The sequence below is a fragment of the Hippocampus zosterae genome, chromosome 7 (genome assembly GCF_025434085.1).
Source record: "Hippocampus zosterae strain Florida chromosome 7, ASM2543408v3, whole genome shotgun sequence".
NCBI classification, from domain to species: Eukaryota; Metazoa; Chordata; class Actinopteri; order Syngnathiformes; family Syngnathidae; genus Hippocampus; species Hippocampus zosterae.
This window is the reverse complement of record NC_067457.1, coordinates 7,310,494-7,335,614: the sequence shown is the minus strand read 5'-3', so window position 1 is coordinate 7,335,614 and position 25,121 is coordinate 7,310,494. Positions and strand designations below refer to the sequence as shown.

Genomic DNA, 25,121 nt, shown 5'->3' with positions numbered 1-25,121 from the left:
TTTGCGATACTTTGTTCTTTCCTGCTAGAGATGAATCTCAGGCTCATCAGTCCAAAAAACTTGTATTCAAAAGTTTTGTGGCACAATTCTGCACCGTAACAAAACATTTTGTGTTTAATTCTCCATTTTCATTCTGTTTTTTTTTTCATTTGGCACGTGTTCATAGACAGGCGTGGTCTTCTAAAGGTTCTCATTTTGAAATGTTTCCACGCAAGATACTACTCAAAAAGGTTGCAGGTTTGGAATCGGAACAATGCACCCTTGGGTTGAAATTGTTTCGCAGTGTTGCATTTTTGAGTGCACTGATATGTAAAATAAACTGCTACAGTATAGTTGCGCAAAGGGAGGGTGGGGGGTTGAACTACACCTGCAGGGTACGACACACATCAAAACGTCCTAGTTATGTAATAGTGTGCAACGGCGGCATGAGAGTTGTGTCACTTTTGGTCATCGTCATCGTTCCCGTTTCCTAATCGCACACAAACGTGTCGAGGCAACTGCATTTTTAACTCATTCACTCCCAAAGACGTCTTTAAACGTCTTTTCGGACTTGGTCCAGAATTGGCTGGGACTGAATGAGTTAATCTGGCGGTCACATAATCTGCTGTGATGTTTTACAGGGGAACAATTATGAAAATAGGCGTCTACATTTGTACCAAAGCGTCCTACTCATATTTAGCTGTATTTATTGGACGGCTCGCTCAATTTGCGCTGTTCTGGCCATCCAAAGAATGGCAAGTCAAATCAATAAAAACATGTAACACCTGATGGGTTTGTGTGTAACAGAGTGTGGCGCACGTGATGAGCTGTCGGGGCCTTTCCGCATGACGTACCCTCATCAATTGCAAAGGATGCACAGCATTTGCTGTTCATTGTTAATGGTTGCCAACCGGGTGTGAATGTAACCCCGGGAGCCGCTTGGGGGTTTGCAGGTAGCGGACGTCCAGCATAACCCGATGATTCATGTAGCCAGCAGTGTCGGTCACCTCATTTATTCACAACATGGACACGGAGCTCATGCTCCATATTGAATATCACTTTACAAAAGGCAGTGTGTGTGTGTGTGGGTGTGTGTGTGTGTTCTGTTTTTCCCTACTGCACTGGGTGTCGTCTGCTGCTTCTTTTTTTTTTTTTGAATAATCATTGTTGTCTGAAATGTCACCGTGCAAACTCAGTGGCCCTCAGACTCACAATGGAAATTCTGCAGGGAATCTCTTTCCCCGCCGTGTGCGCAAGTTTGCAGTGTGTGTTTGAGTAGATAACATGTTCACATAGGGGCGGGCCATAAATTGATAGATATCGCCGTAGACGCATGATCAATATCAGTATAAAACACCTTCAATAAAATGTTCTTGGGAGGGGGAAAAAAAACTAATCAGGAGAAAAACCCAGACTGTGGCATTCTGAGTGCTGTAAGCGGAGGCACCAGTGTGGCGTTGTCGTTTTTCTCTGTAGCTGTTTTATTAAGAGTTTATCTTTCCACGATATACATTTGTATTGGTTTATACTGGATGGATGCGGTATTATCGTGTCAGTTTATGAAAATAAATGTACAATTCATTTGGATAAATGCCAGAGTTTCATCTTGTAAACTTGTATGGTAAATGTCCGCATCGTGGGACTAAACAAAGGTTAGCCAAGTTATATTGCCATTTTACAATGTCTCATAAAAGTGAGGACACTCTTTAGTGAAAATGTTCAAATTGTCAAATTGAATACGGAGAAAACAAATGGGCAAAATCCCACGGGGCACTGAGTTTCCAGCAACTGGGCTGACGTGACCGCTGAAAGATCGAGAGCCTGACGTAAACAGAGCGTGACTCAAGCGGCGATGTGTGTTACAATTTTTTTGATTTAATATCATGTGAACCGGTCACTTCGCAACCGCGGTTGAGCGCAACCATTCGATCAAATCCTGCCAAAATCGCCTTCAAAGGTTTGAACGCGGGTTTAAAAGCGTTTACACTTGGGGCTGACTTCCCTTCTGTTAGCAGCTTATTCCATTTTGCGTGCAGCATAACAGCTAAACGCTGCTTCACCGTGTTGTCCTTGAACTCAGGGCTCCACTAATTGACATAAGGGTGCAGATCTCAGCACCCGTTTCTATTCCACAAGCATTTCTTTAATGTATCAGGACCTAACTATAGACCAGTCACAGAACTTCTATTCAAAAGCTAGGTTAACAAAAGCGCGGACATGTTTATAAGACGCCAAGAAACACCGGGACTACTTCTGTATTGTCCCTTCATTCGGACTACATTTAATATGACTTTGTATCGGCTCTGTATGAGATCATTGATGTGATCCAGGAAGTCAAACATTACACGACTCTCTTGCCTCAGGTTAATACAGAACAATTCGCCGCCTCATTAGTTTTGAGGTCTCTTGACAGTTTAGTTGCAGACAAGCCGAAGATATTGAGGCGCCGCTGTCACATCTCAATGGGATTGTTTTCCATGCCTCTGGCAAGCAGCAAAATGTCACCACTCAAGGATGGACATTTTTTTTATTTTTTTTAAAGACATATAAAGCATTTGGCTGTATTGGTGCGTCACCAAGCCACACGCTGTTCGACAGAGATTGCCTGTGGCAAAAAGTATTCCTATGGGCATGAGATTGAGATTAAAGTTGTCCTCGCGGCTATCTTCGTTTTAGCCTTTGCTTTTTTTGTTTTTAGTTAGACATGAAATGATGTGAAACTGTATAAAATGGCACAATTAGTCCTGAAATTCCTTTTTGCATAACAAAATGGAAACTAAAAAATGGATACATCTACCTTACATGTTCCCTCTCCCTACCCAGTGTTTTTCTTTCTGAACTCTGACTCTAAATTTCCCCATTGAGTGACAAATAACGGATATCTTAATCTTACACTGCAACACGTTATGGATTTTTTTATTTTTTTTCCAGGGCGAAATTTGACAATCAAGCTACAACCGTTGCCGGTGGGCTTTATTTGACCTTCATGAAACTGAAAACGGCCATGTAAACAAAGACTGTGGAGGAAATGAAGTGAGTGCTTTGACAAAATGGGATCAATCTGGCGCGGCGGGGGTCCAGGGGGGTGGTGGGATCTGTCAGGATCAACATGCGTCACATCTTCCCCTGACAATAAAAACATAATTTTACTTTCGTGGGGGTTATAAGGAATGCCCTGTGACAGCACAATAATGCAACAGAATAAATGGACAGCCATCTTGTGCGCAGAGCAGACTTCTCCACATTATAATCAACCGAGGCAGATCATTTGAAAAATGGAAAAATAGCTCATGTTATTAAGTCTTTGCCATTGCTCCATTTCAAAACAAACCTGTTTCCTATCCACGTGGAAATCAGCAAACAAGCTCATACAAATAACAAAATAAGAGTGAAAAGTCAACACGTGTACCTAGATTATTTAACTCATTCAGTTCCAGCCAATTCTAGACCAAGTCTGAAAAGACGTTTAAAAACGTCTTTGGGAGTGAATGAGTAAATAAATAAAATATGCAAGCTGCGTTTGACCCCTGATCTGTGCAGCGACTGGACTACATGCATGGCTAATAGTCTCAACATTAGGCAGAGTACAAGTTTCCGGTCTCCATAAGATTTCTAACAGTAGTGGAACGCTATCCGGAGGGAAAAAAAATAACGTTTAATGAGTTAAAGGGTTACTGGTTCGATGCTAGTGCTTTTCAAACCATAAATGTCAGCAAACGTTGTGACTTTTCAAAGACAAAGCGATAGCACCTTCCGCTAATGCCGACGTCGGCGTACGCAAATGTAGCCCGATTTTCGTGTCCTTGTGTTGGTTCTTTGGTTTTGCCCATTGGGAAGACAGCGCCACCCCCCCCCCCCCCCCCACTTTTGACGAAAAGACTGGACGTGGTGTACGGTATTTTAAAAGTTATTTGAATGGGAAAAGAGACGTTTCAATTTTTCTATTCGTAGTTGATATACCCTGTAGTTCATCTCTTTAGTGTTTTGACGATCGAATGTCAAAAGGCCTTTTAGGAACACATCATGTACCTGCTTTCCGTCTCATCAGGACTTTGCGAGATAGCTACCATCCAAAAAAGGCTCAAAGTTGAATTCACAGGTGATTTTAAAATGAACACTCAGTCCTCTATTTTCTGTAGTCAGAATTATTAAGATTCGTTGCTGCATCCAAGCGCGCAGCCTTTATCGTCGATCATGAATTCCTGCCGGGATCCCTCGAATTAACCTTGCCAGCCTTTTCCTGGCGTGTGTTTGGCTCAGTTCATTTATGTGCGCTTCAAGACTGTACTTGGATTTCATCCCGTACTCACGTCTGGTAATTGTTCTCAAAAGGAGCATTGTTTTTGTTTTCGGCTTTTGTCAGCATGCCCCCCCAGTCTGTCCACTTGTCTTTCCCCCACCACAGATTTCTTGTTCACTTTTATTCACGTAATTTCCTTCTTTTAGCAATTGAACTGTTGAATCAAGATTTTTAGTCTGGAAAAGACACATCGCTGCTAGATGTTGCGATCCATTCCAAGCTGTGATTTATTTATTTATTCATTCCTGGTTCAGCACCACAAGAGCTGTTGTTCGACAACGTTGGGACGTGTTTCAGGGACTAATAAAGATAATTGCTGAAACATGGTGTTATAAAACAAGGTGTGATAAGCATTTTTTTAATTGGATGTTGAACACGCACTCAAGTTGACTTACAAGGTTGTGCTATGTTCGTTATCCAAGGTTGTTGTTACCTTCACTGTCTTGTGAATCTTTCGTCATCTCGAAAACAAAGCGAGTGTTAAGTGTTAAAAGGACGGTGTAAATGGCCACGGGGAACATTTGCTGAAACCATGTAGTGATAAAACATCTTTATTGGGGGGCAATTTACGTGGCCAACGGAGATTTTTGCTGAAGCGATAGCGTGATAAAACATCTCTTTATTGGTTGCCGAGCGACACGTTTTGAAACAAACGGTTGGCAGTCGACATGTCAAAAATGGTCAAGTTTGTCGTGAAGTGGACTTGGGTATTTTTAGCGTACAAAACTGTTTTTATTCCCGTTATTTTCTTTTTCTGTTGATCCATCAGCGGACGACAATGTGCCAAGATCATATGGTCGCCTGCTAATAAAACGTTGCCAAATTGCGCGACAGTATTTTTCGGTTACTTCTGTGCCCTCCACGATTTTGACCAATAGTTTGCCTGGACTGGCTGCTTGCTTCAAAAGGAGCTTTTGCGCAGTGTTTCTCAACCTGGACTCTTAAACACAGCTGGGTTAAAAATAACCCAATTACCGTCAAAACGGGCTGACTTGTCACTCAGGTCGACATAAACCAATTAAAAAAGAAAAAGAGTTGGTTTGCAGAAAATGACTTTTTGACCCAACTGTATTTCAAGTGTGTATGAAGCCAAATTAAAAAAAATCTCACGGCACACCATCAAATAGAAACGTACTGTAATCCGGATCATCTTCTCTGTCTCTACTCACGATTTAACAATGAATTGTTTGCGAAAGCTCTCATACTGTATCTTATAATCAATCACTTTTTAGCATCCGGCTTTAACGTCATAATTGTCACCATGGCCCCCCATGTTGATGCCAACAGGATTTCCACCCTATCGCATGTGTGTGTGTGTGTGTGTGTGTGTGTGTGTGTGTGTGTGTGTGTGTGTGCGCTGAAAATGTCAGCGCATTAATTAAGAGTCGGGCATCTTTTAATACCTGGCAGGGTGTCATTTGCATCACCATTTGCCATGCCCACAGACTCATACGCACAGGTGCGCACGGAATCATGCTGTCATCAATGATGAGTCCATCTTAAATGATTGATTAAAAAAAAAATTATAATGAAAGACACGCGGCTTCTGAAATGTGGTTTAGCGCGTGGGTGTGTGAATGTCTGAAGGTCAGTCAACAGGACAGAGAGAAAGTGCTTATGGTTTGATTTGCTTTATTTTTGTGATACGACTTCAACTCTTTGCCATTAAAGTTGAGCGAAAGAGGCTGCGTGCTGCTTTGCGTGTTGTGAGTTGTTGGACAGTACGGGGAGTCGGTCATCACTCAGCTTTTAAAATCGCTGCTATTCAGTCTGTTAAAGGTTCAGAAAAAAATGTGCGTTTGTTTTTGGAACATTTTACTAAAAAAAAACGGTAATTGAAAAAGAGAGTGCAAGTAGTCGGAAAAATCTGGTTTGTATTTATTCTCACAATACTGAGTTGGTTGTCATGACTTTCTCTTTTCTATGGGACTATAACTTTTTTTACTGGCCATTTTTATAGGGAAAAAAAGAATTCTGTTCTCTTCCTAACCATTATAATTGTGTAATTCTGTCCTGTCAAGCTTTTGCAAGACACACAGAGGCAAATGCAAGGCCATGCCATTATTTTACCATACAGCCACTCTGACTGCCTACTTTGTTTACCAGCGAATAAAGAGGCAGGGTAACTACTAATTTAACCAAAGGAAACGAAGCACGCATCAGCGTTTAAATGTTTTTAAAAATTTTTTTAGATGCGATAATGTTATGCTGCGCATTGAATGCATTTCCACTGTGTCAAAGGCATCTAATAACTGTCATTGTGAGCTGACAGCCCTTCTCCATTAGCGCTGATGTGGAAAGGACGGTTCCAGCCTAGTTTGTCGTCAGGTTCAAATGACAAGCAAGTCAGAAAGAAAGGTGTAATTTTCAAATTACTCTGTCAGTGGTTAAAAATGTTGTTTCAGAAGAAGAGCTTTTTGAACTTCAAATAGAGGTCTGGCAAAGTGGCAATACAAAAGGAGTCTCGTATTGTCTGGTGGCTATTTCACAAATCACTGGTATGAAATTTACAATGTCCTGTTTTGGGTGAAAAACAAGGTGGGACTCATTACCGCTCCCAGGTGTATCCCGCATTAAGCCCAAAGGCATTTAAAATTTTACACGCTGTTAATGGTAAGATTGGACCAGACGATAAGATTGTTCTACAGGTCACTCAAGAAGGCGGCCATATTGTGCCATGAATTCTCCCCTTTAGAAAATGTCTGACGCACACGAGTACACGGGACCACAATCATGTGAATAGCTTGAGCTCATACAGTGGGATCGGGTGCCCAAATAAAACTGTACAGTATGTACTGTATGGAATAAGATGATGAATATTTTAGTTTTCCGTGAACGGGTCACCTTGTATGCCTCAACATATTTCAAATAACCCACACCGTTGAAGGACACAATGTTGAAAATCTGATTGCATGGCTGAAAGAACATATGCAATTCCCCTGCGCACCCATTGCTTCGTGCCTGAACGTAATCTCCTGTTTTTCTTCCGCTGTCTCATATTCATGACTTCAGTCTTCTCTTGTGCTTCGTTGCTCCTTGCCAATGCAATGACCAGCGAGCCACAAACAAACGGCGCGACCGAGACAAAAAATCATGTTTATCTTCAATGTCCATTTTCGTTTGTCCACAGGGTGTGTCTGCCGACCCCAACATCGCCTTGGCCCTTGCTTCGGAATCCAAGATCGTCAAAGAGAAAGAGGAGGAGCAGCTTTATCCATTTTCTGAATCTCAAGCCGTCAAGTTAGGTAGAGCAAGACCTCCGACAGGCAAGCCACCCGTCATATACCCACCCGCTAAAAGTGTGCATTGTCACCTTGAAAACATTTGTCACAGTCTTCTGGGATGGCTTCCTTCCCTCAATATGGTAACATTTCTGATCTTTGTGTTTGTGCGCTCCTAACCCTTCCTGATTTTGTGTCCTAACATTGGAGTTGTCCCTAATGGTTTTTTGGCTTTCAGCTTCTCATGCATATTACAAAGAGTGTCGCATTACTATAACGTCAGGCATTAAGGCCAGGAAGCTTGATTTATAGTGCACTTCAAACACAAGGTAACTTCACATTATTAAACGTACATCATTTAAAAGCATTATATAGATGTGTGTGTATATATATATATATATAATTTATAATATGGAAAATACGGTATGCTTTGCGTTTCCGAACTGCGCCGTTGTTTCCCAATGGGTCTTCCCCTGTTGACGTTGGTTTCATCTGTCCAAAAAAATCTGCAGATTCCGGTTGTGCTTTCTGGCAAAGTGTTCTGGGTTTTTTTCCCCCCTTGAATTTTACCTATAGCCCCGACATTTTTGTCCTCAAAAGCTGTTTAATCATCGATTGTCATTTTGATTCACCTGCCTTCTTCAGAGCACGCCTCCAATCTATTTTTTCCTGCTTTTCACAAAAAGAAAAAAAAATGATCCTCATAATTATTAGTATTAAGCCCCTGTAAGATGTTCAACCAAGATTGCACTCCTCCATTTCTCAGGTTCAACCCTCTTTTGGGATCTTTTGCATTTTGGAAGCTTCTTTGTGTGTCTAGATGATGGCAAGATGATTGGTGGTGGAGCTTTCCTTATTTTTCTAACTTAAGGATGTTGTTTTGGTCATTTATAGGTTTTCTGTCGAAACTCACATCTTTTTTCAGCCATCACTTTGATTCTCTCCTCTTTCATCTCAAACCGCTTCAAACAACAAAGCGTGTGACGGAAAAGTGGTTAGGACTGCACGACTGTTTGTGTTTTATGTTATGTGTTGTGTTTATTATTTTACTTTATGTTAACTGTTTTGTAAAGCGCTTTGTTACAGCTGCCGCTGTTGTGAAAGCGCTATATAAATCAGAATGTATTGTATTGTATTGTATTGTATCACAGAAGAATAACCAAATAGCCAGTAATGTCCTTTCGGAAATGTGTGGTATATGAATGTGGATGGTTTGTATTGCCTAAAACTGTCCTCCAAATGCCTTTTTATATCAATTGATTTTTTTCCCCTTCTTTTAAGAGGCTCTTAGGCCCCAAAAATATATTCAGTATCTTATACATGGTCATCTCCTTAATTCACTCGGTATAATTACCTACAAGAGTCATTGTAGGACCCCGTTTTATGTCATTTGGATCACTAATTTGCCTGTTTTGGATTGTTGATTAATTTATGGATTTAGGTAGATGATTTCATGCTGCTTCAAGTGGAACCTTTTAAACCTTTTGTTTCAATTGAATCGGACCATTGAATGTCACACGGCTAAGTCGCCGACTGCGTTCAAAGAAAAACAACGCAGTGAACATGCGAGTGAGTTCTGTGTTTTTTTGTTTTTTTTGCATGCCAGCAGTTTACCCTTGAAATTACTTTAATCTCAAATACTATAATTTCCTGTGAGGAAAATTTGATTTTACAACTTAACAAATCAAAGATCCCAGCGGTGCTGCGGCTTTGCCCAGAATCTTAAACCTCCCAGTTGGATAGAATATGTGTACCAGCATATGAAATGCGATACTAAAGAGCAAGACACTGTGCAGAAGGTTCAATAACCGTGAGTCTTCCACAACACTTTAATTACTTGCTTTTCCACCTCTTATTCCTTTCAAAATAATTTGTTAAAAAAATATTTAATATTGTAGCTTACCGTATTTTCCGGACTATAAACCAGTTTTATTCATACTTTTGGCCAGGGTTGCGACTTCAGAGTGGCTTGCAGAGAAATTAGATCAAATATCACAATTATCAGACTTAGTCACAGATTTGTGATCTGCGCGTGCATTCTTAAGGATTTAGCAGTAGTTGGTAGGCAGCTTTATTTTGTTTTATGAATTCAGTGAAATCGCCATGGCCTTAATGCTTTGAAATTAGAGCCTATTCAACACGCGCCGTCATGTTTTGAAATGTTGTGTGCCCCTTACCTTAATTGTGATGGATGAGACTGAAAGAGACTAATTGGCGTTTTTCAAATGGAACAAAAGGGGTGAGTCCGTTTCTCTCTGTAACTCTTTTCCCCGAAATTGCTAATTACGCAAAGGTTGTAAACCTCTTCAGCAGGTATTAATGCAAAGCAATTATTGTCAACAACAGGAATTTTCCCCTGTTCCTCTTTCAGAAGAAAAAAAAACCATATCATGCAGTTGGCAAATTTTCACATCATGAATAACGGCACTGCAGCAGCGGCAAAGATTGATTATGTTGCGCTGACGAAATCTTTGTTCGTCTGTGACGGTGCATTGAAATCTGGATTATTTTCGTCTCTCCGCTATGCTGTGTAGATCTTTTTGGGTTGAAAAATTAAGATAAAATCAAATTTTTTTTCGTTGTTCAATCTGTTAACAAATTGAATTTTTTTTCCGAATGAAATTGTCAAATAGGCTTTCAAATAGAAATTGCGTCATGAGGGATCATAGAAGTGGAATAATCGGAATACATGTTTCATTCGTGTGAATGCTTCCCGAGCGATTATGCTGTCGGGTTTTACAAAAACCCCTAACCATGACAACAAAGGTGTCTCAAAAAATATCACCACTGACCTCTACAAAACCAGCGGCGATGCTCTCGTCATTTTAGCTCAGGCACTTTCAAGGCCTTTCATCGGCTTCATCTTATGAAGGAGCTCACATGTGCGTCTCGCTATAAACGATGTTCCAAAAAAGCCAAATTCAATGCTAAAAACAAAAGCACCCAACCATGATGCATCACTCCTCAGAATGCATTTCGATGTAAAACAATGGCGGCGTATCAGCAAAATAAAAAGTTTCTAAAAAAATGCATTAAAGTGGAAATTATGTTGTACAAATATCTTATCATGTTACTCACAGCAAAATGAATTATCTAGAGCAAACATTGAAGTTCCTATTAAAACAGTAGCTATTAGAATAAAAATGTAGATACCCCATTGTGTGACTTTGGATGGAGATGCACAGTAGTTAAAAAAAAAAAAAATCAGTTGGGACTAATAAAAGAGACCAATGTGAACAAATGACCCTTCAGCTACAGCATGGGCCAAACTTTACCCAGCTGAGCTTCCTATCCTAACAGGAGCAGGACTCCTTTGTCTTTCCGAAAGCAACACTCAATTTGTGGATTTTTAATGCAAAGAAGTAGTTGCCAGTGGCTTTGCTGCTTTGCCCTTGCACCGTTGATCAAAAACGCTTACTCAGACTTTGGCTCATCTCCATTCCTTTTGTCTCTTTTCGTATTTCTCACTGTTGCGTGACTGGTCTAGACCCATTAGTTTCCCACTAGATCTTATTTCTTCAGCTCACCAAGACAGTTGTACTTTTGCACCATTGTGGGAACAGTTTGGGGTCGACCCCCGCGTTTTTTTTTTTCCTCCCTTCCAACCTGACAGTCACTTGGTGAACAAAGCAATGTTCACCATTACTGGGAGGAGAGCTCTCCGGCATGTCCTCCCAATTGCACATGCCCTGAGCACATTGTCAGACTTTCTGATAAAGTGGGCGATCGCTCACTATGCTGATATCAGCCTTGGATATTTTCAAAGGATTGTTAAAAGCTGACAAAAGCAAACGCCTTTGGATCATTTCTTTGCAAAACGCCAGGCAAAAACCACTTCTGAGAGAAAACATGAACTAGAGAGGGCAAAAAATGATGAGTAAATCGTTAAATGGCCTTCATTTTTATTCTTTGTTTTTTACATCATGCACAACTCTAATTTATTGTGCAATAATCTAATTGTAACATTTATTTGTTACATAGTTTGATGCATTTTTATGCTTTAGAAAACGTTTTTATCAGAATTTTGAGGGCTAATGGAACGGATTAGGGCATTTACATGGAAAATACGTCTCTACTTACAAAATTTTCTACCTCAGAAATTTCTACCAGAACCAATTAATTTCGTAAGTAGAGGTATCACTTTATACTTCTGGAGGAACAGCTAAATTTAACCAAAACAAGAAAACTTTATTGATCCTAACTTTCCCCCACTTTTAATTTGGTTCTTTTTCACAAAATCAAAATTCCAAGCTTCCCAAGGTGCAACAAGAATCCCCGTGGCATAGCTCTTGACTATTCCTGTTCAAAAGAATGTTTCCAATAAGAGGACGCTATAGAGCCTGATCTGCACGAATGCTCATGTGACGACTGCAGCGTTTATTGACTTTCCATTTTGTAATAATATACGAGTTGTAGCACCGTATAACGTGCCTCTTTTTGTCCATCTTTGACCGCCAGGCTCTTTTTATCAGCTGCCGATGTGCACTGATCATCTTCTTGATGAGATGTGATGAATGGTGGTTGTCAAAACAAATGAATGCGTCTTTTATTCTGGTTTTGGTAGCCCTGCTGTCCTAACCCCCCAAACTCCACGCCATCCAATCCGTTTTCTTTTGACATGATTGATACCTGGCTTCTCGGGTTGCCATCCAAAAAGGTCATTTTGCCATCAAATAGATTTGAATGGAAATACTGTATGTAAACTTATGTTGCTGGGAACTGGATTTTTTGTGCCACAAGGAACAAGCATAGAAAGGACAACGCCTCGATTGATGACACAAATGTCAATCCTGCTACCCGTGTGTTCCGCCTCACTGAACAGGATATGAAATTGATCAAGGATGAGACTTGACGTTGCACTTTTGCTATCGTCATGCTGATCGACGATGAATATGGAAATTGCGTACACGCGGCAACTTGTGAGCTGCAAGGTAGGAGCTCCAGGTACAAAGCTGATGCAGATCGTCTTTGTTTTTGATGGACAGACAAGATTGTGAAGAGCTCATAGCACATCCAGCTCTTTTAGCCCTTCACAATCTTCGAAATGAGATTGGATACAAGATGACAGGTTGCTACTCTAACAGGGCGGCTGCTTGGCAGTATTTGCTCATAGATTGAGTTTGATTCCTTCGGGATGGGCGAACGTTTTGACTGCATTCCGAATTAAGGCTTCGTTGAGAATTTGTGGCGGAATCTCTAAAGAAGTGGAGTGTGTAAAGCAGCATGACCAAAGCTTAGAATTCAAGTGTTAAAAGCAGCGACGCATGACTGTGCATTTCCTCTCCGTTTTAAATAGATTGGCAATAGTGTTTGCATTGTTTGTAATTTGAGCTGCCCTCTGTTTTTTTTTTTTAATGCCAACATTACAGAAATAAGACCGCCCAATGTTTCTTATTTGAATTATTCTACAAGTGATCAGAGCCTCCTATCATCATTTTTGGAAGATTGTGCATTGGTGCCTTCCCTGTCTTCAATATACGTTCTTCCTTTTTCACCCTTGAGATTGCCTCCGATTGTTCGTTGTTGATTTCATGGTTTGTTTTTATTCTCTTTTTTTTGGTGTTCCCCATTAAAACAGAGGAGGGCCTTCAACTTCCGAGGAAGAGAGTCTCTCATTGGGGTAGCTCGGATGACCAAGAAACAGGAAGCGAACATCCGGAACTGACTGGCCATTCAGGAAGCAGCTGGAGACGCATCCTTCTCCTCATTCTCGCCATCACTATTCACAACATTCCAGGTGAGAACAAACCGTTCGGATAGGACAGGGGTCGGCAACACTGGCTCCAGAGACGCATGCGGCTCTTTAGTGACATCTAGTGGCTCGTTGGAGCTTTATAAAAAAATATTTGAAAATGGAAAAAATATTTTGATTGTAGGCTAATATAGCTCAAATAGATGTAGATACAGTGTATGTTGCAGCTCCAAAAAAGGAGATCTCTGGTCTTGTTTTTTTTTTTAAATGTACACTTTATTTATGCTTTTAACAGTCTTGACAAACACAGACACGTCTGCGTCCGACTCCGTGCCTTCTCTCTTCTCGTTCGACTCGAGAGGCGTTCAAAGACAGCGTCCGAAAAAACGGAAATTCATGATCACTTCCCTGACACTAAGAAAAGCGAAAATAATGCACAAAAACAAAAAAAAAATTAAGCAAGGAAATCACAAAATAAATTCTATGGGCCGTTTGTGAATACACAACAAAGGACTGAATAACATAAACAATCCTGAGACAGTCCAGTCTTTTACATAGATACAGCAGGTGATTCCTTCATTGTAAGTTTTATAGAAGACTTTCATTTTTTTTTTGCGGCTCCAGACATATTTGTTTTTTGTTTTTTTTTGTCTTATATGGCTCTTTCAACATTTTGGGTTGCTGACCCCTGGTATAGGACATGAAAGTCTGTTTGCAAATGTGATCTGTGACGTTATTTTCGTTAGAAATCAGCAACCTGATGACAAATCCACAAATCGATATTTCGAAAAAACTAACTCTTCTCTAGACATGGATTTTAAGTGCACTGAAACAACACAATCGCACGTAAGGCAGACCTCGGGGGCGGACCTCTTGCAGCTGTCATTTCATAACGCACCTACCACTATTTTAACTCATTTAGTACCAGCCAATTCTGGTCCAAGTCTGAAAAGACCTTTAAAAACGTCTTTGGGAGTGAATAAGTTAAGTGCTTTTTTTTTTTCTTGATGCAAATGATGTTTTCACTGCCCCGCCGAGTGGCTTCAAGCTGGCAGGAAAGAGAGTGATTCATTTGATGCGGCGGTACATCCCTTACTCGGTGGGCATGTGATGATGATTTTACATACAAGCGCACATGTTCAGAATAAAGCCTTATTTTCCCCTCCCGTCAGATTCTTGAACCCCTTCTTCCTGACATAGATTTGTTCAAACGCATTGTCAGACGAGAATGTAGGCGAGGTGCGGAAGTGTGAACTAAGCAGTGACGAGCAACAGTAGGAGGAGAGGTTTGCTGCTTTATATCGGCGACGGTGATGCCTAAATGAACTAAAAAAGGCCTAAAAACACTAGATTGATAATATTGATATTTTTTATTATAAATTACAAAATATGTTTTCGCAATCAGTTGTTTTTATTTATTTTACCTTTACTCAGCCAGATAAGGCAATTGAAAAAAGATTCACATTTGCAGTGGCAACCTGGCTGCGGACACTCTCACATCAAGATAACGTGTTCCATGACGATGGTCGGCCTCTAATTTGCATAAGTACTTCGCTTGGCTTCCTCCGACTGTTTTCCATTTGTATGAGGAAATTCGGGTCATATCTAACAACAGGACTGATTTAAGTGACAAAGTGACTATGCTAAGCTGTGCCAAGTTTCTGTACAGCTCTGTGGTCATCATCATTATTTTATTACTTTCACCTTAAGATGCTTCCTTCCGCTGGAAGTCAATTATGAGGTGTTACGACTTTAGATTTGCACGTTTGACTAGTATTCCTTAAGGGCCATTCAACTTTAGAGATCAGATAAAAAAAAAAGATATGTTGCGTATAACGGCAGACACTAAAGCTTGTTAATGTATCGTCAAACTTAGTGTGAAAGTGCTAATAGAGTTTCGAGGGCCTTGTGGCATTTCAGACGGATCCCGAGAATTGAGTGCGAGTGAAGAGTGCTTGCTCCCTGGCCCCGCCCAGAAGGGTTCTTCATTATGTCTGAGTGTATGGACAGTGGGGAATAGATCGGAGCAAATGTGTCGTTCTCCGAGGTAACGACAGGCGTTGGATGATGATGAAGAGACCCTACAGGCACTTGGATAGCTGCGGCTGCACACAGATGAGGATCCTGATGTCTCCCCAACAAGTTGCCTGTGCACAGATGCTTTCATCTTTCATTTGTTTCCTTTTTAATCTCGACTTTGCTTTTTCTTGTAGCTTTCGGCTGAATGGACGCCGCATTCATAATTTCAGCATGGATCCTTTGCTATACTCAAGCCTTTGAACTCCGTGAATCCTTCTTCCCTTCTGTTTTATTATTATTATTTTTTGGGACCGCACGAATGCAAGTTAGTTTGCAAACGTTGATGGGAATGTTTTTGGATAACTTGGCATTCATACTACAAAAGTTGCATCCGAAATGTGTCAAAACATTTTAATCAGCATCCAGATTTGGTCCAGAATAAATGGGTGGAGATTCAACCTTTTTTTTTTAATCCTAAATTATTTTCAAAAATTTATGAATTTATTAGAAGCAAACCAACACATCTTAACCAGAGTTCCCAATACTTATGGAGGGCAGTAAAGGCCGTAAACCGTACGTACTAACCCATTTGGGGTTTTCCTAGATCTAAAAAAAGCTTTTGACACAATAGATCACAGTATATTATTGAAAAAACTAGAAAGATATGGCATTAGAGGTGTAGCTTATAAATGGATAAAAAGTTATTTAGAAAACAGATACCAGTACGTGCAACTCAACAATAAAAAAACGAATCAACTGAAAATCACTCACGGAGTACCTCAGGGGTCAGTGCTTGGTCCAAAACTATTCATCTTATATATAAATGATATCTGCAAGGTCTCAAAACTATTTAAATGTGTCCTATTTGCTGATGATACAACTTTCTACTGTTCTGGAATAAATCTGAAACAGCTCCTGACAACCGTAGAAACCGAATTAAACAAATTAAAAAACTGGTTCGACAGAAATAAATTGTCACTTAACCTGAAAAAATCGAAGTCAATTGTTTTTGGCACAAGACCAATCAAACACCAAGCTAAAATTATGGTAAACTCAATTGAAATAGAAAGAGCGTATGAAACCAAGTTTCTCGGATTAGTAATAGACTCAAAACTATGTTGGAAACCACATATCGATAACGTAAAAAGAAAAATAGCCAAGACCGTAGGGATCCTCTACAAAACCAAGGAAGTGCTAAATAAGAGATCCTTGTACACATTATACACTTCATTATTATTACCATACATGACCTACTGTGTGGAAATATGGGGAAATGCCTGCAAAACAAACATACTCCCTATTCTCAAACTGCAAAAAAAAGCAATTCGAATTATTAATAGATCAAAATATACGGAACCCACAAATCCACTATTTATTCAATTAAATACGATGACATTTTATGACCTGGTTGACTTTAAAATCGCCCAATTAATGTACAAAGCACACAATAACCTGCTCTGCCAAAACATTCAGAAGTTTTTTGAAATTCGAGAAAGCAACTATGAATTAAGAGGTACCAACTTATTCAAAAAACTCAAAACAAGAACAAACCTCAAGCAAAGAAGTGTATCTAGCAAAGGTGTTAATCTGTGGAATAATCTCGAAACGGACCTAAAAATGAGTAAATCGCTTGCTGAGTTCAAAAACAAATTCAAAAAAATAGTACAAACAACCTACACCAATCAGAGTTAAAATGATAAATCAGAACTAAGTTGATAAATAGAGAAAGGTATTGCAATATCCATTATGAATACAAGAGAAAATTGACACAAGAGTGCCAGGGTGAGGATGTATATAATCCCGATACAAACCAAAAGTTGTGAAAATATCACGGTTAAGGGTAAAGTATGAGCCTTAATGGAGACTTCTTATTACTTTTTCTTTTCTGATTGATTAAAAAATGATTTAGTAGATATAAACACATAACGGGGTAGGACTAGATAAGTTTTTTTACTTCATCCTACTCCCTTGAACATAATAACTGTGTTGAATGAAGACTGATTTCTTTCTTTTACTTTTTTATCTACCTTATTTTCTGTCAAATTATTACTGTATATGTTTTATGTTCAATAAACAAACCAAACCAAATTTGTCCCGAAACTGTGGTCTATATAAAAACAATACTACGACTATGATCTGCAAAATTTAGTTGAGTTTTTTTTTTGTTTTGTGCAAGTTGCTACTGTTGTAAATTTTGCACCACAAGGTCACATTAATTGTCAATTTTCACTCCCCTAAATAGACTATTGGCTCCTTTCGGCGGGCTGAAGCCTCCTCATGTGTCATTCGTAGCCACAGGAACATCTCAGCAAGAACAAGAGGGCATTAGATGCAGGGAAGACTGTTAAATCTGCCGTGTCTGTACTTACCCCAAGCTCTTGTGAGCCATGATGCGAGGTCTTATTTAATGACTTGCTGCACTGCAAGTCACTCAAAGCAGGATGGATTTGCTTCTCCACCATGTCAATTGCACTCAGAAAAAAAAAGACTAAAAGTATCATCTGTGACTTAAAAAGAAGAAAAACTAAACTAAAAATTCCATAGAACTGATATTTTCGCTTGCAATTTATATTATCTGATCACATGAAGCTGATTACTTAACAACACCCTGTGGGCCACATCGCAATATATTCCATGACATGAAAGTAAACATCCATCCTCGTTCTCGTGAAGCATCTGTCTGTGTCATGAATAGGATTTTATTTTCTGTGGCTCAAGCGCCTGCAGGTTCAGATCCTTAAATGCCATAAGTAGTTTTCCTTCTCCAGTGACAGCTCATAGGGGCAAAGCGTAAAAAAAAAAAAATGCTCAAGTGCTTGGATTAAGATATCCGTGCACACCAATTAATTCCTGGCTCATTAGCATGCATGCATATATATATATATATATATATATATATATATATACACTGTATAATTATTTTTTTTAATTTGTAAGTCACCCTCCCGCTGTGTGCTTGTTTTTGAATATTTCCTCGTGCCACGGTGATAGTAATTGGAATTAACTTAAAAGGAGGCCCAGGCGGTACATACTATGTCACACTCAAGGTGATCTTTTCTGCAGAGGGCTTAGCTGTGGGAGTTGGATTCGGGGCCATTGGGAAGACTTCATCTGCTACGCTTGAGAGTGCCAGGTAAGACCGTTTTCGTGAACAAATACAATGAATTCCTTCGAATCGTGTGAAATCGGCGTCTCTCGGGTTGGCAAGCGTCAAAGAATTGAACTCTTCAGCATGTGGCGTCAAAAGAAGTAAAGTCGATGTTTCCAGGTATCTGTACGGGAGTATTTATTTGTCGGATGACTTTTTACTTGGTCTGGGCTGGGGGGAAAAAACCCACACATACACTCAAGGTGTTCTTTTTTTTTCCCGTTCTTTGCTAATTTCTTAATTTTATTACATTTTGGTATTTTGCCCTTGCACAACTTGTAGGTGATTGCATTGATGCTTTTCAATACAGATACAGTACATGTACATTCATTCAGTCATTCATCTTCCGAGCCACTTGATCCTCACTAGGGTCGCGGGGGGTGCCGGAGCCTATCCCAGCTGTCTTCGGGCAGTAGGCGGGGGACACCCTGAATTTAAAAATAATTAATGAATAGTTTGCGACAGTGAAGAAAAAAAAAATCTTCATAGCACTTTTCAACCCTGTCATTCTGGACCGTGACGTACTCTGCTTGTTCAATCCAGTAGCCTCATGGTTACAAAAGAAACTGTTATGGCATCGAATAGTAGATTAGACTGGAAAAAAAATTAATCTGATTATCTCCGACCCGGTGGTCCAGTGGTTAGCGCGTCGACCTCACAGTCCAGTGGTACTGGGTTCAATTCCAGCTCTGGCGTTTCCCTGTGTGGAGTTTGCATGTTCTCCCCCGGCCCTGCGTGGGTTTTTTCCGGGTGCTCCGGTTTTCTCCCACATTCCAAAGACATGCGTGGCAGGCTGATTGAACACTCTAAATTGTCCCTAGGTGTGAGTGTGAGTGCGAATGGTTGTTCGTCTCTGTGTGCCCTGCGATTGCCTGGCAAGCGGTTCAGGGTGTCCCTCGCCTCCTGCCCGAAGACAGCTAGGATAGGCTCAGTACTCCCCGCGACCCGACCCTTGTGAGGATAAGCGGATCCGGAAATGAATGAATGAATGATTATCTCCACTTTCCCATTGCCTGCAGGAATTTGGCTGTTGGTATCGGCATCCAGAATTTCCCAGAAGGCCTTGCAGTAAGCTTGCCTCTTCGAGGCTCGGGCGTCTCAACGTGGACAGCTTTTTGGTGAAAAACCACACACCTTCTTCAGGAGTCATGAGCACACTCAAAACGGAGCCAGACAATGAGTTTTCATTCATTGCATCTGTTTCCGGTCTCCATCTTAGGTATGGTCAGCTCAGCGGCATGGTGGAACCCATCGCTGGGATGCTGGGCGCCGTCGCCGTGGTGTTGGCTGAACCTCTGCTGCCATACGCCTTGGCGTTCGCCGCCGGGGCGATGGTTTACGTGGTGGTGGATGACATCATACCTGAGGCTCAAGTCAGGTGAGAGATTTAAGATGTTGGTTTTGGTAATCAAATGTGGATTTAAAGGGGAAGTCAGCTCAGTGCGGCCCTACCAGCCTAAACATGCTATTCTGATTCATATTGCATTTCCACTCTTGTTGTCCGTAGTGGGAACGGGAAGCTGGCCTCCTGGACCTCAATCTTGGGCTTTATTGTAATGATGTCACTAGACGTGGGGCTAGGCTGAATCACCATGGCGACCGGCACCACGCCAACAAACAGCCCCCCCCCCCCCCCCCCCCCACATAGCCATCATTACCACAACATACCTGACCTCAGTGTCAAAGAAGGGGACCAAGTCACATTTTTTGTCAGGATGTAAATACTGTAATTAGTTGGCCATTTTCCCTCAGTGTAACCCGTTGCCATGGCATCCAAAAAATGTGCCATCACCCTAAATGTCACATTTACTGTACAGCATATGAAGGATAGCTTCTGTTATCTTAAGCAAGCAAATTAACGTCCCTGTGATTACGTTGCACATTGTTGAATCACAAATGTTATGCAATGATGACGCACGTACGTGGACAAGATTGTTGAGTTCCCTCTCAGTTAATGAAAGAAATAACTTGAATCTGACAAAAGAAACATTTATTCATCAGTGAAAATCAGCGATTGCCTTTGTGTTGCGGTCCAACAAAATTGTTCTCAAAACCAAACGGGGGGTGACGATTTTGACCTGTTCATCCACGGTGTGTCCTCGAATTAGCTTCACAGATGTCTCCATACTTGTCGTCAGTCGCTTGGCTTTTTGAAAGGGTGAGGGGGATTCACGGTGCTGTTTGGTGAGAAGCCGTGGTACCACACTAAATAAACGCGGACCGGAAGAAGTAAAGGAGTTCTCTCAGCAGATTAGAAAGACAAGCACATTAAAGCTAAAGGTATCATTCGACATCTCCAGGCAGCTTGATGTTCCGTTGACGATAGTTGCATATATTCCGTTATTTAAGATTTGTGGCACTGGTGCCAACCTCACAGATTGTGGCCTCGATTTGCAGTATTTACTTTTCATTTTGAAACATTATAATAACTATTGTCAGATTCACTTTGGGTTTTTCTTTCATTCTCAAGACGTACCAACAATTTTATCCGCATGAGTATTTACACTGCGATAACTGCCCCCCCACCCCGCCCACATCATTTCTGTACAGTTAGGTCCAGAAGCATTTGGACAGTATTTTTTTTTTCAATGATTTTTGCCGTTATATAACCAGCACATTGGCTTTTGGACATTTATTTATACAAGTTACTTTCTCAGCATATTTCGGGTCATTAATCTTCCTGTCAAGTTGCGATTGGCTCAGTGTGAACAGAGGGTGTAGATCTATACTCCTCGCAATGAATTGTCAGCAGCCACATCATCAATAAACCCCACAGAGTCTGTTCCGCACGCAACTATAAATGTCCACATCATGCCACGATGATGTGGTATGCTTTGGATATGCAGTCCCAGACACTATCCATTACATTTCACTGTTTTTTAATTTTTTTTTTTAAATAATGGGAACTAAAAACTTCCTAGCAGTTAGATATAACACTTGATCTCAACCCAGTCAGGCATGCTTTTCGCTTACGGGAGACAAAAACACAATTAAACTGCAAGTGAAGGTGGCTGGCGAATGATCTCTATCGAGAATGTTTGTTGTCATTGACTGTAAAGCTTTTTATCTGGGTGTTAAAGAATTATGTATACCTGCGTATTCACAATTATGTGGCTTTGAGTTCCCAAAAATAACAGTAGATATTTTGCAGAAAATGTCCATAGTTTGTAAATAGTATATATGGTTGTGTCTAGAGGCAACATCATAAATCCGCTGTCGCTGTCCAAATACATCAGGAAACTAAATGTACTGTATTTTCAGATGGAAAAGCATAATTTAAAAGTCTTGCTTTTAAACAATTGACTTTGATGATCGAAGTTGTCCAATTTTACACGTTAAATTACTGTCAACTTTGTTTCGTTTTAGTTTGAGCTTCCAGTTTTGTTGCGAGTACCTCATAGTGGCAATACTTGAACTCTGGGATATATTGGACTTGAACAATTTGATCTTTATCTTATATTTGACACATTGTTGTTTTATGGTATGCCGCAATGTGCACATTTATTAAATGTGACTTGTTCGGACATGAAACTGGTGAAAATAATTGGCCAGACCCAATTAAATAGTCGTGCCTTCTTTTCTGTCGCTCTACTGCCATCTGCTGGCCATAGTGGTCAGTTCCGTCAAAAACAAAATGATGCTGATTTACTGTACATGTGAATGGTTTATTTAAATAAACAGCTCGCAACCAGTCACAACACAAATGATATGTTGATGATTTATCATACACGGTTCATTTATTTAATCAGAGAGGCCGTCATTACGATGAATCTCTCAACCACCCATATTCAAATATGCAAATTAGTAGTAACCATTTTCGTTGCTTCGCGTTTATCTGAGTATGGTAATTTTATCCTTGACATGTTTGTTTTTTTGTTTAACTTTTTTTTACATACACTGTCGGTAAATTGTTTAAACTATTTCTGTGTCACACTTGAAGTTTCGGTTTCGATAGAATAGTTCCGTTTTTAATATCTTCTATGTACTGAGAAGTATTAAAGGGGCAATATTAGAAAAACAATGACAATACAAGATCCGTTTTGAAAAAAAGACATCTTAAGTATTGTCATACTTTCAATAGAAAAAAGTTGTACTTCTTTCAGATATGGTAAGTCCTTGTCGAAATTAAAGCTGTAATATTTCACAGACAAAGTAATTAAACCAAATGAGCAGAGCCAGTAATGTCTTTATTGTAGAAATAACTCAAATTTTGACAACACAACCTTTCATCAGTAAAATAAGACAGCTTTTTAAACATAGTATTTATTCTTGTAAATCCTGTGAGTCTGACTTACCGGTAATTTTCGTAATGTAAATTTCTTTTCATTGTGGCTCTAAATACCTCATACCTGAGATGCCTAACCGAATAAATAACTACAAAGACACACGTAGATTTGTTTGAATGTGTTAGACTTGTGATCACAAAGCATGAGTAGAACGAGGTCAAAAAAACAAGACACTTAACAATTCACCCCCCCCACATGATTTAACATGTAGCTAGAGAATCATAACTGGGAGCGGCTTGTACTGCAAGAAGTTAATGAGACTTGTTGGCATGTCCAACTGCTCTATACAGTGCATCTTGTTAATCTTTTTGAGGTATCTCCGCACCGCCAGTCGGCACAGTGAAGTCAAGGCCTTGGGATTTCCTGAGGAACAGCAGACGAAGCAAGATGTTAATTCCTTTCTGTAAGTATCTTTAATGACCCATCGCGCATTCAATAATTCAGCATCCCTCTGGAAAAAAAGTTGTGAAAACAACTAGTGCTGGCCGTTGTACATACACAGTACAGGTTTTAGTCTTTAATGAAGCTAACTTACAATTTTGGAGAATGTATGAGGAAACCTAAAAGCAAAGCAAAGTCCACAATGCGACTGACAACCTGCTGTCGACCAGTGGGATCATTAAAACTCATAGGCCCGCTCAATAAATGCAATACCTCTTTCCTGCAGAAGCAGCTCCACGGCCTCGTTCTGCTTGGTGGACTTTTCGATGATGAGCGTGGGAAGGTAGACATTGGCGCCAAAGTCGATGAGGAGCTGGATGTACTCAACACCGCAACCGTGCCTCAGACACATCTCCAGGACTGTTTTGGGCTGCTTGATGGTGCTCAGCAGTCTGGCATAGACGCAGTTGTAATCCGGATCGGCACCATAGAGGAGCAGAAGTTTGAAGCACTCAATGTGTCCGTACACGGCCGCCAGGTAGAGCGGGCCACTTGACACCCTGGCGCTCGAGGTCCACAGCAGGACTCTGGAGCGCGAGTTGGCCTCGGCACCGTGTTTGAGCAGTTCCTGCAGTATCTCGACGTCCCCCTCACGAGCTGCGGTCAGGACGGGGGAGCAAATGTTGTAGACACTTCCGTTGGGGTCGGCGCCGGACCGAAGAAGCGCTAAAACGCAGTCTAGGTACTTTCCACGCACTGCGGTGAAAAGCGGCGTCTGGGCTTTGACGTCCACGCAGTCCACCAAGGCGCCGTGGGTCAGCAGGACCTGCAGGCAGCTGAGATGGCCCTTGGACACCGCGGCGTGTAGAGGCGTGCTTGCGATGCCCCAGCCCCCTCGATAGTTGATGACCTTCTTGTAGATTTCCTGGCACAGCATCTCATCCAGGAGTCGTTCATTGTTTTGCAACGCTGCTTGGCGGAGCTGGGAGATCTCACGACTACTTTCCTCTTCTGTGGTCCTCAACTTCAGCATAGAACCTACTGGCAAGACACGCAAAGATTATGTCAACTGGAACACAGAAAGGTACCGACCTACCACTTTGTGAGTCGTGAAATATAATCCAAATTTCTGATGTCAGGTAGGTATGAATAATGATGATGATAGTTGTATAGTATGTGACATTTTTTAATTTGACATGTACTGCATCGGCGTACGTTTATTTAAATATTAAAACACGTTCATAATACTGTACCATCGGAAACTGGTTAAATACAATAAACTTTACTAACGCGGTAAATGTCGCTAACCCCAGCGGCTAATTGAAACATCAGTAAGGGCCTCACGCATTAATTAGATCAAAATCTACTTCTGTAATTAGTTTTTACCATCACGGAAATAATGACGACTGATCCTGAGCTAAAGCGAACGTTAGCAGCTAAATGTAAACAAACCACCCACGAATCGTGCAATCCGTTCATTTGTTTTGGAAAAAAAACGCTGTCACAAAAAAAGCTCGTCTTACTGTGTATTAATTAATCTTTGCTTTTGACATGTGATCATTGAACAGAAAAGGCATCGTTTTTTTTCGAGGTTTTACCTGCGACGTTACCGCAGGCCGTACACTTTTCCTGGTTTACTTTTCGTCGGTATTGCCTTGACGTTCAAAATCAGTTCCAAGTGTACATTACTGCCCCTCCTGTCTCCATGTATAATTACATATTTTCTGTCGATGATTCGAAAGAAAATACAAATTACATACAATTTAAAAAAAATACGTCTAATACTAGGTTTTTTGAAAAAAATCTGGACATGAATATATTTAAAATGATACTATAAGTGGACATTAAAATATTGAAAGTGATACTATCGGCTCATCAGTTACATTTTCACCACTGATTGACTGCATGGAAGTGTCAATCTGACAGTGCGGTGTCCTAGAATTGTTACTTGAGATATTAAGGTTGATAACAACGATAAGATAGCATCTCAATCAGATCCATCAGAACAAAAACGCAATTGTTTCCTTGGCGATGGACTGAAACTTTCCAGCTCAGGTTTGCTTTCTCACCCCCTTCAACTTTATGCCCCCTCTCT

The 25,121-nt window shown here is 40.6% G+C and overlaps 2 protein-coding genes across 7 annotated transcripts in view; one reads left to right on the top strand and one right to left on the bottom strand.

Moving 5' to 3' along the window:
* Positions 1-21,234, top strand: part of LOC127603857 (zinc transporter ZIP11-like) — a 69,582-nt gene extending 48,348 nt beyond the window's left edge. For 4 of the 6 annotated variants that reach the window (XM_052070527.1, XM_052070526.1, XM_052070530.1 and 1 more), the window contains 6 exons: positions 7,410-7,545; positions 13,079-13,237; positions 18,275-18,344; positions 19,379-19,477; positions 19,579-19,737; positions 19,867-21,234. In XM_052070527.1, the coding sequence (XP_051926487.1) occupies positions 7,410-7,545; positions 13,079-13,237; positions 18,275-18,344; positions 19,379-19,477; positions 19,579-19,737; positions 19,867-19,945 (702 nt within the window). In that variant the 3' untranslated portion in view covers positions 19,946-21,234. The remainder of the gene's footprint in view (positions 1-7,409; positions 7,546-13,078; positions 13,238-18,274; positions 18,345-19,378; positions 19,478-19,578; positions 19,738-19,866) is intronic. The other 2 variants (XM_052070531.1, XM_052070528.1) reach the window with 1 other exon arrangement.
* A 1,291-nt stretch (positions 21,235-22,525) lies between these two features.
* Positions 22,526-24,618, bottom strand: LOC127603863 (ankyrin repeat and SOCS box protein 12-like). Its single transcript, XM_052070540.1, has 2 exons — positions 23,300-24,618; positions 22,526-23,008 (listed from the first exon to the last, which is right to left on the bottom strand). The coding sequence occupies exons 1-2, from the start codon at positions 24,057-24,059 to the stop codon at positions 22,857-22,859; spliced, it is 912 nt and encodes a 303-aa protein (XP_051926500.1). The 5' UTR covers positions 24,060-24,618; the 3' UTR covers positions 22,526-22,856.
* Between the last annotated feature and the right edge of the window lie 503 nt (positions 24,619-25,121).

Bases quoted from the DNA above. Each gene is read 5' to 3' on its own strand.
- LOC127603863 (XM_052070540.1), bottom strand. From the start codon at position 24,059: ATGCTGAAGTTGAGGACCACAGAAGAGGAAAGTAGTCGTGAGATCTCC. The intron at 23,009-23,299 runs GTATTGCATTTA...GCTGTTCCTCAG, and splicing joins GCTGCTTCTGCAGGAAAGAG to GAAATCCCAAGGCCTTGACT.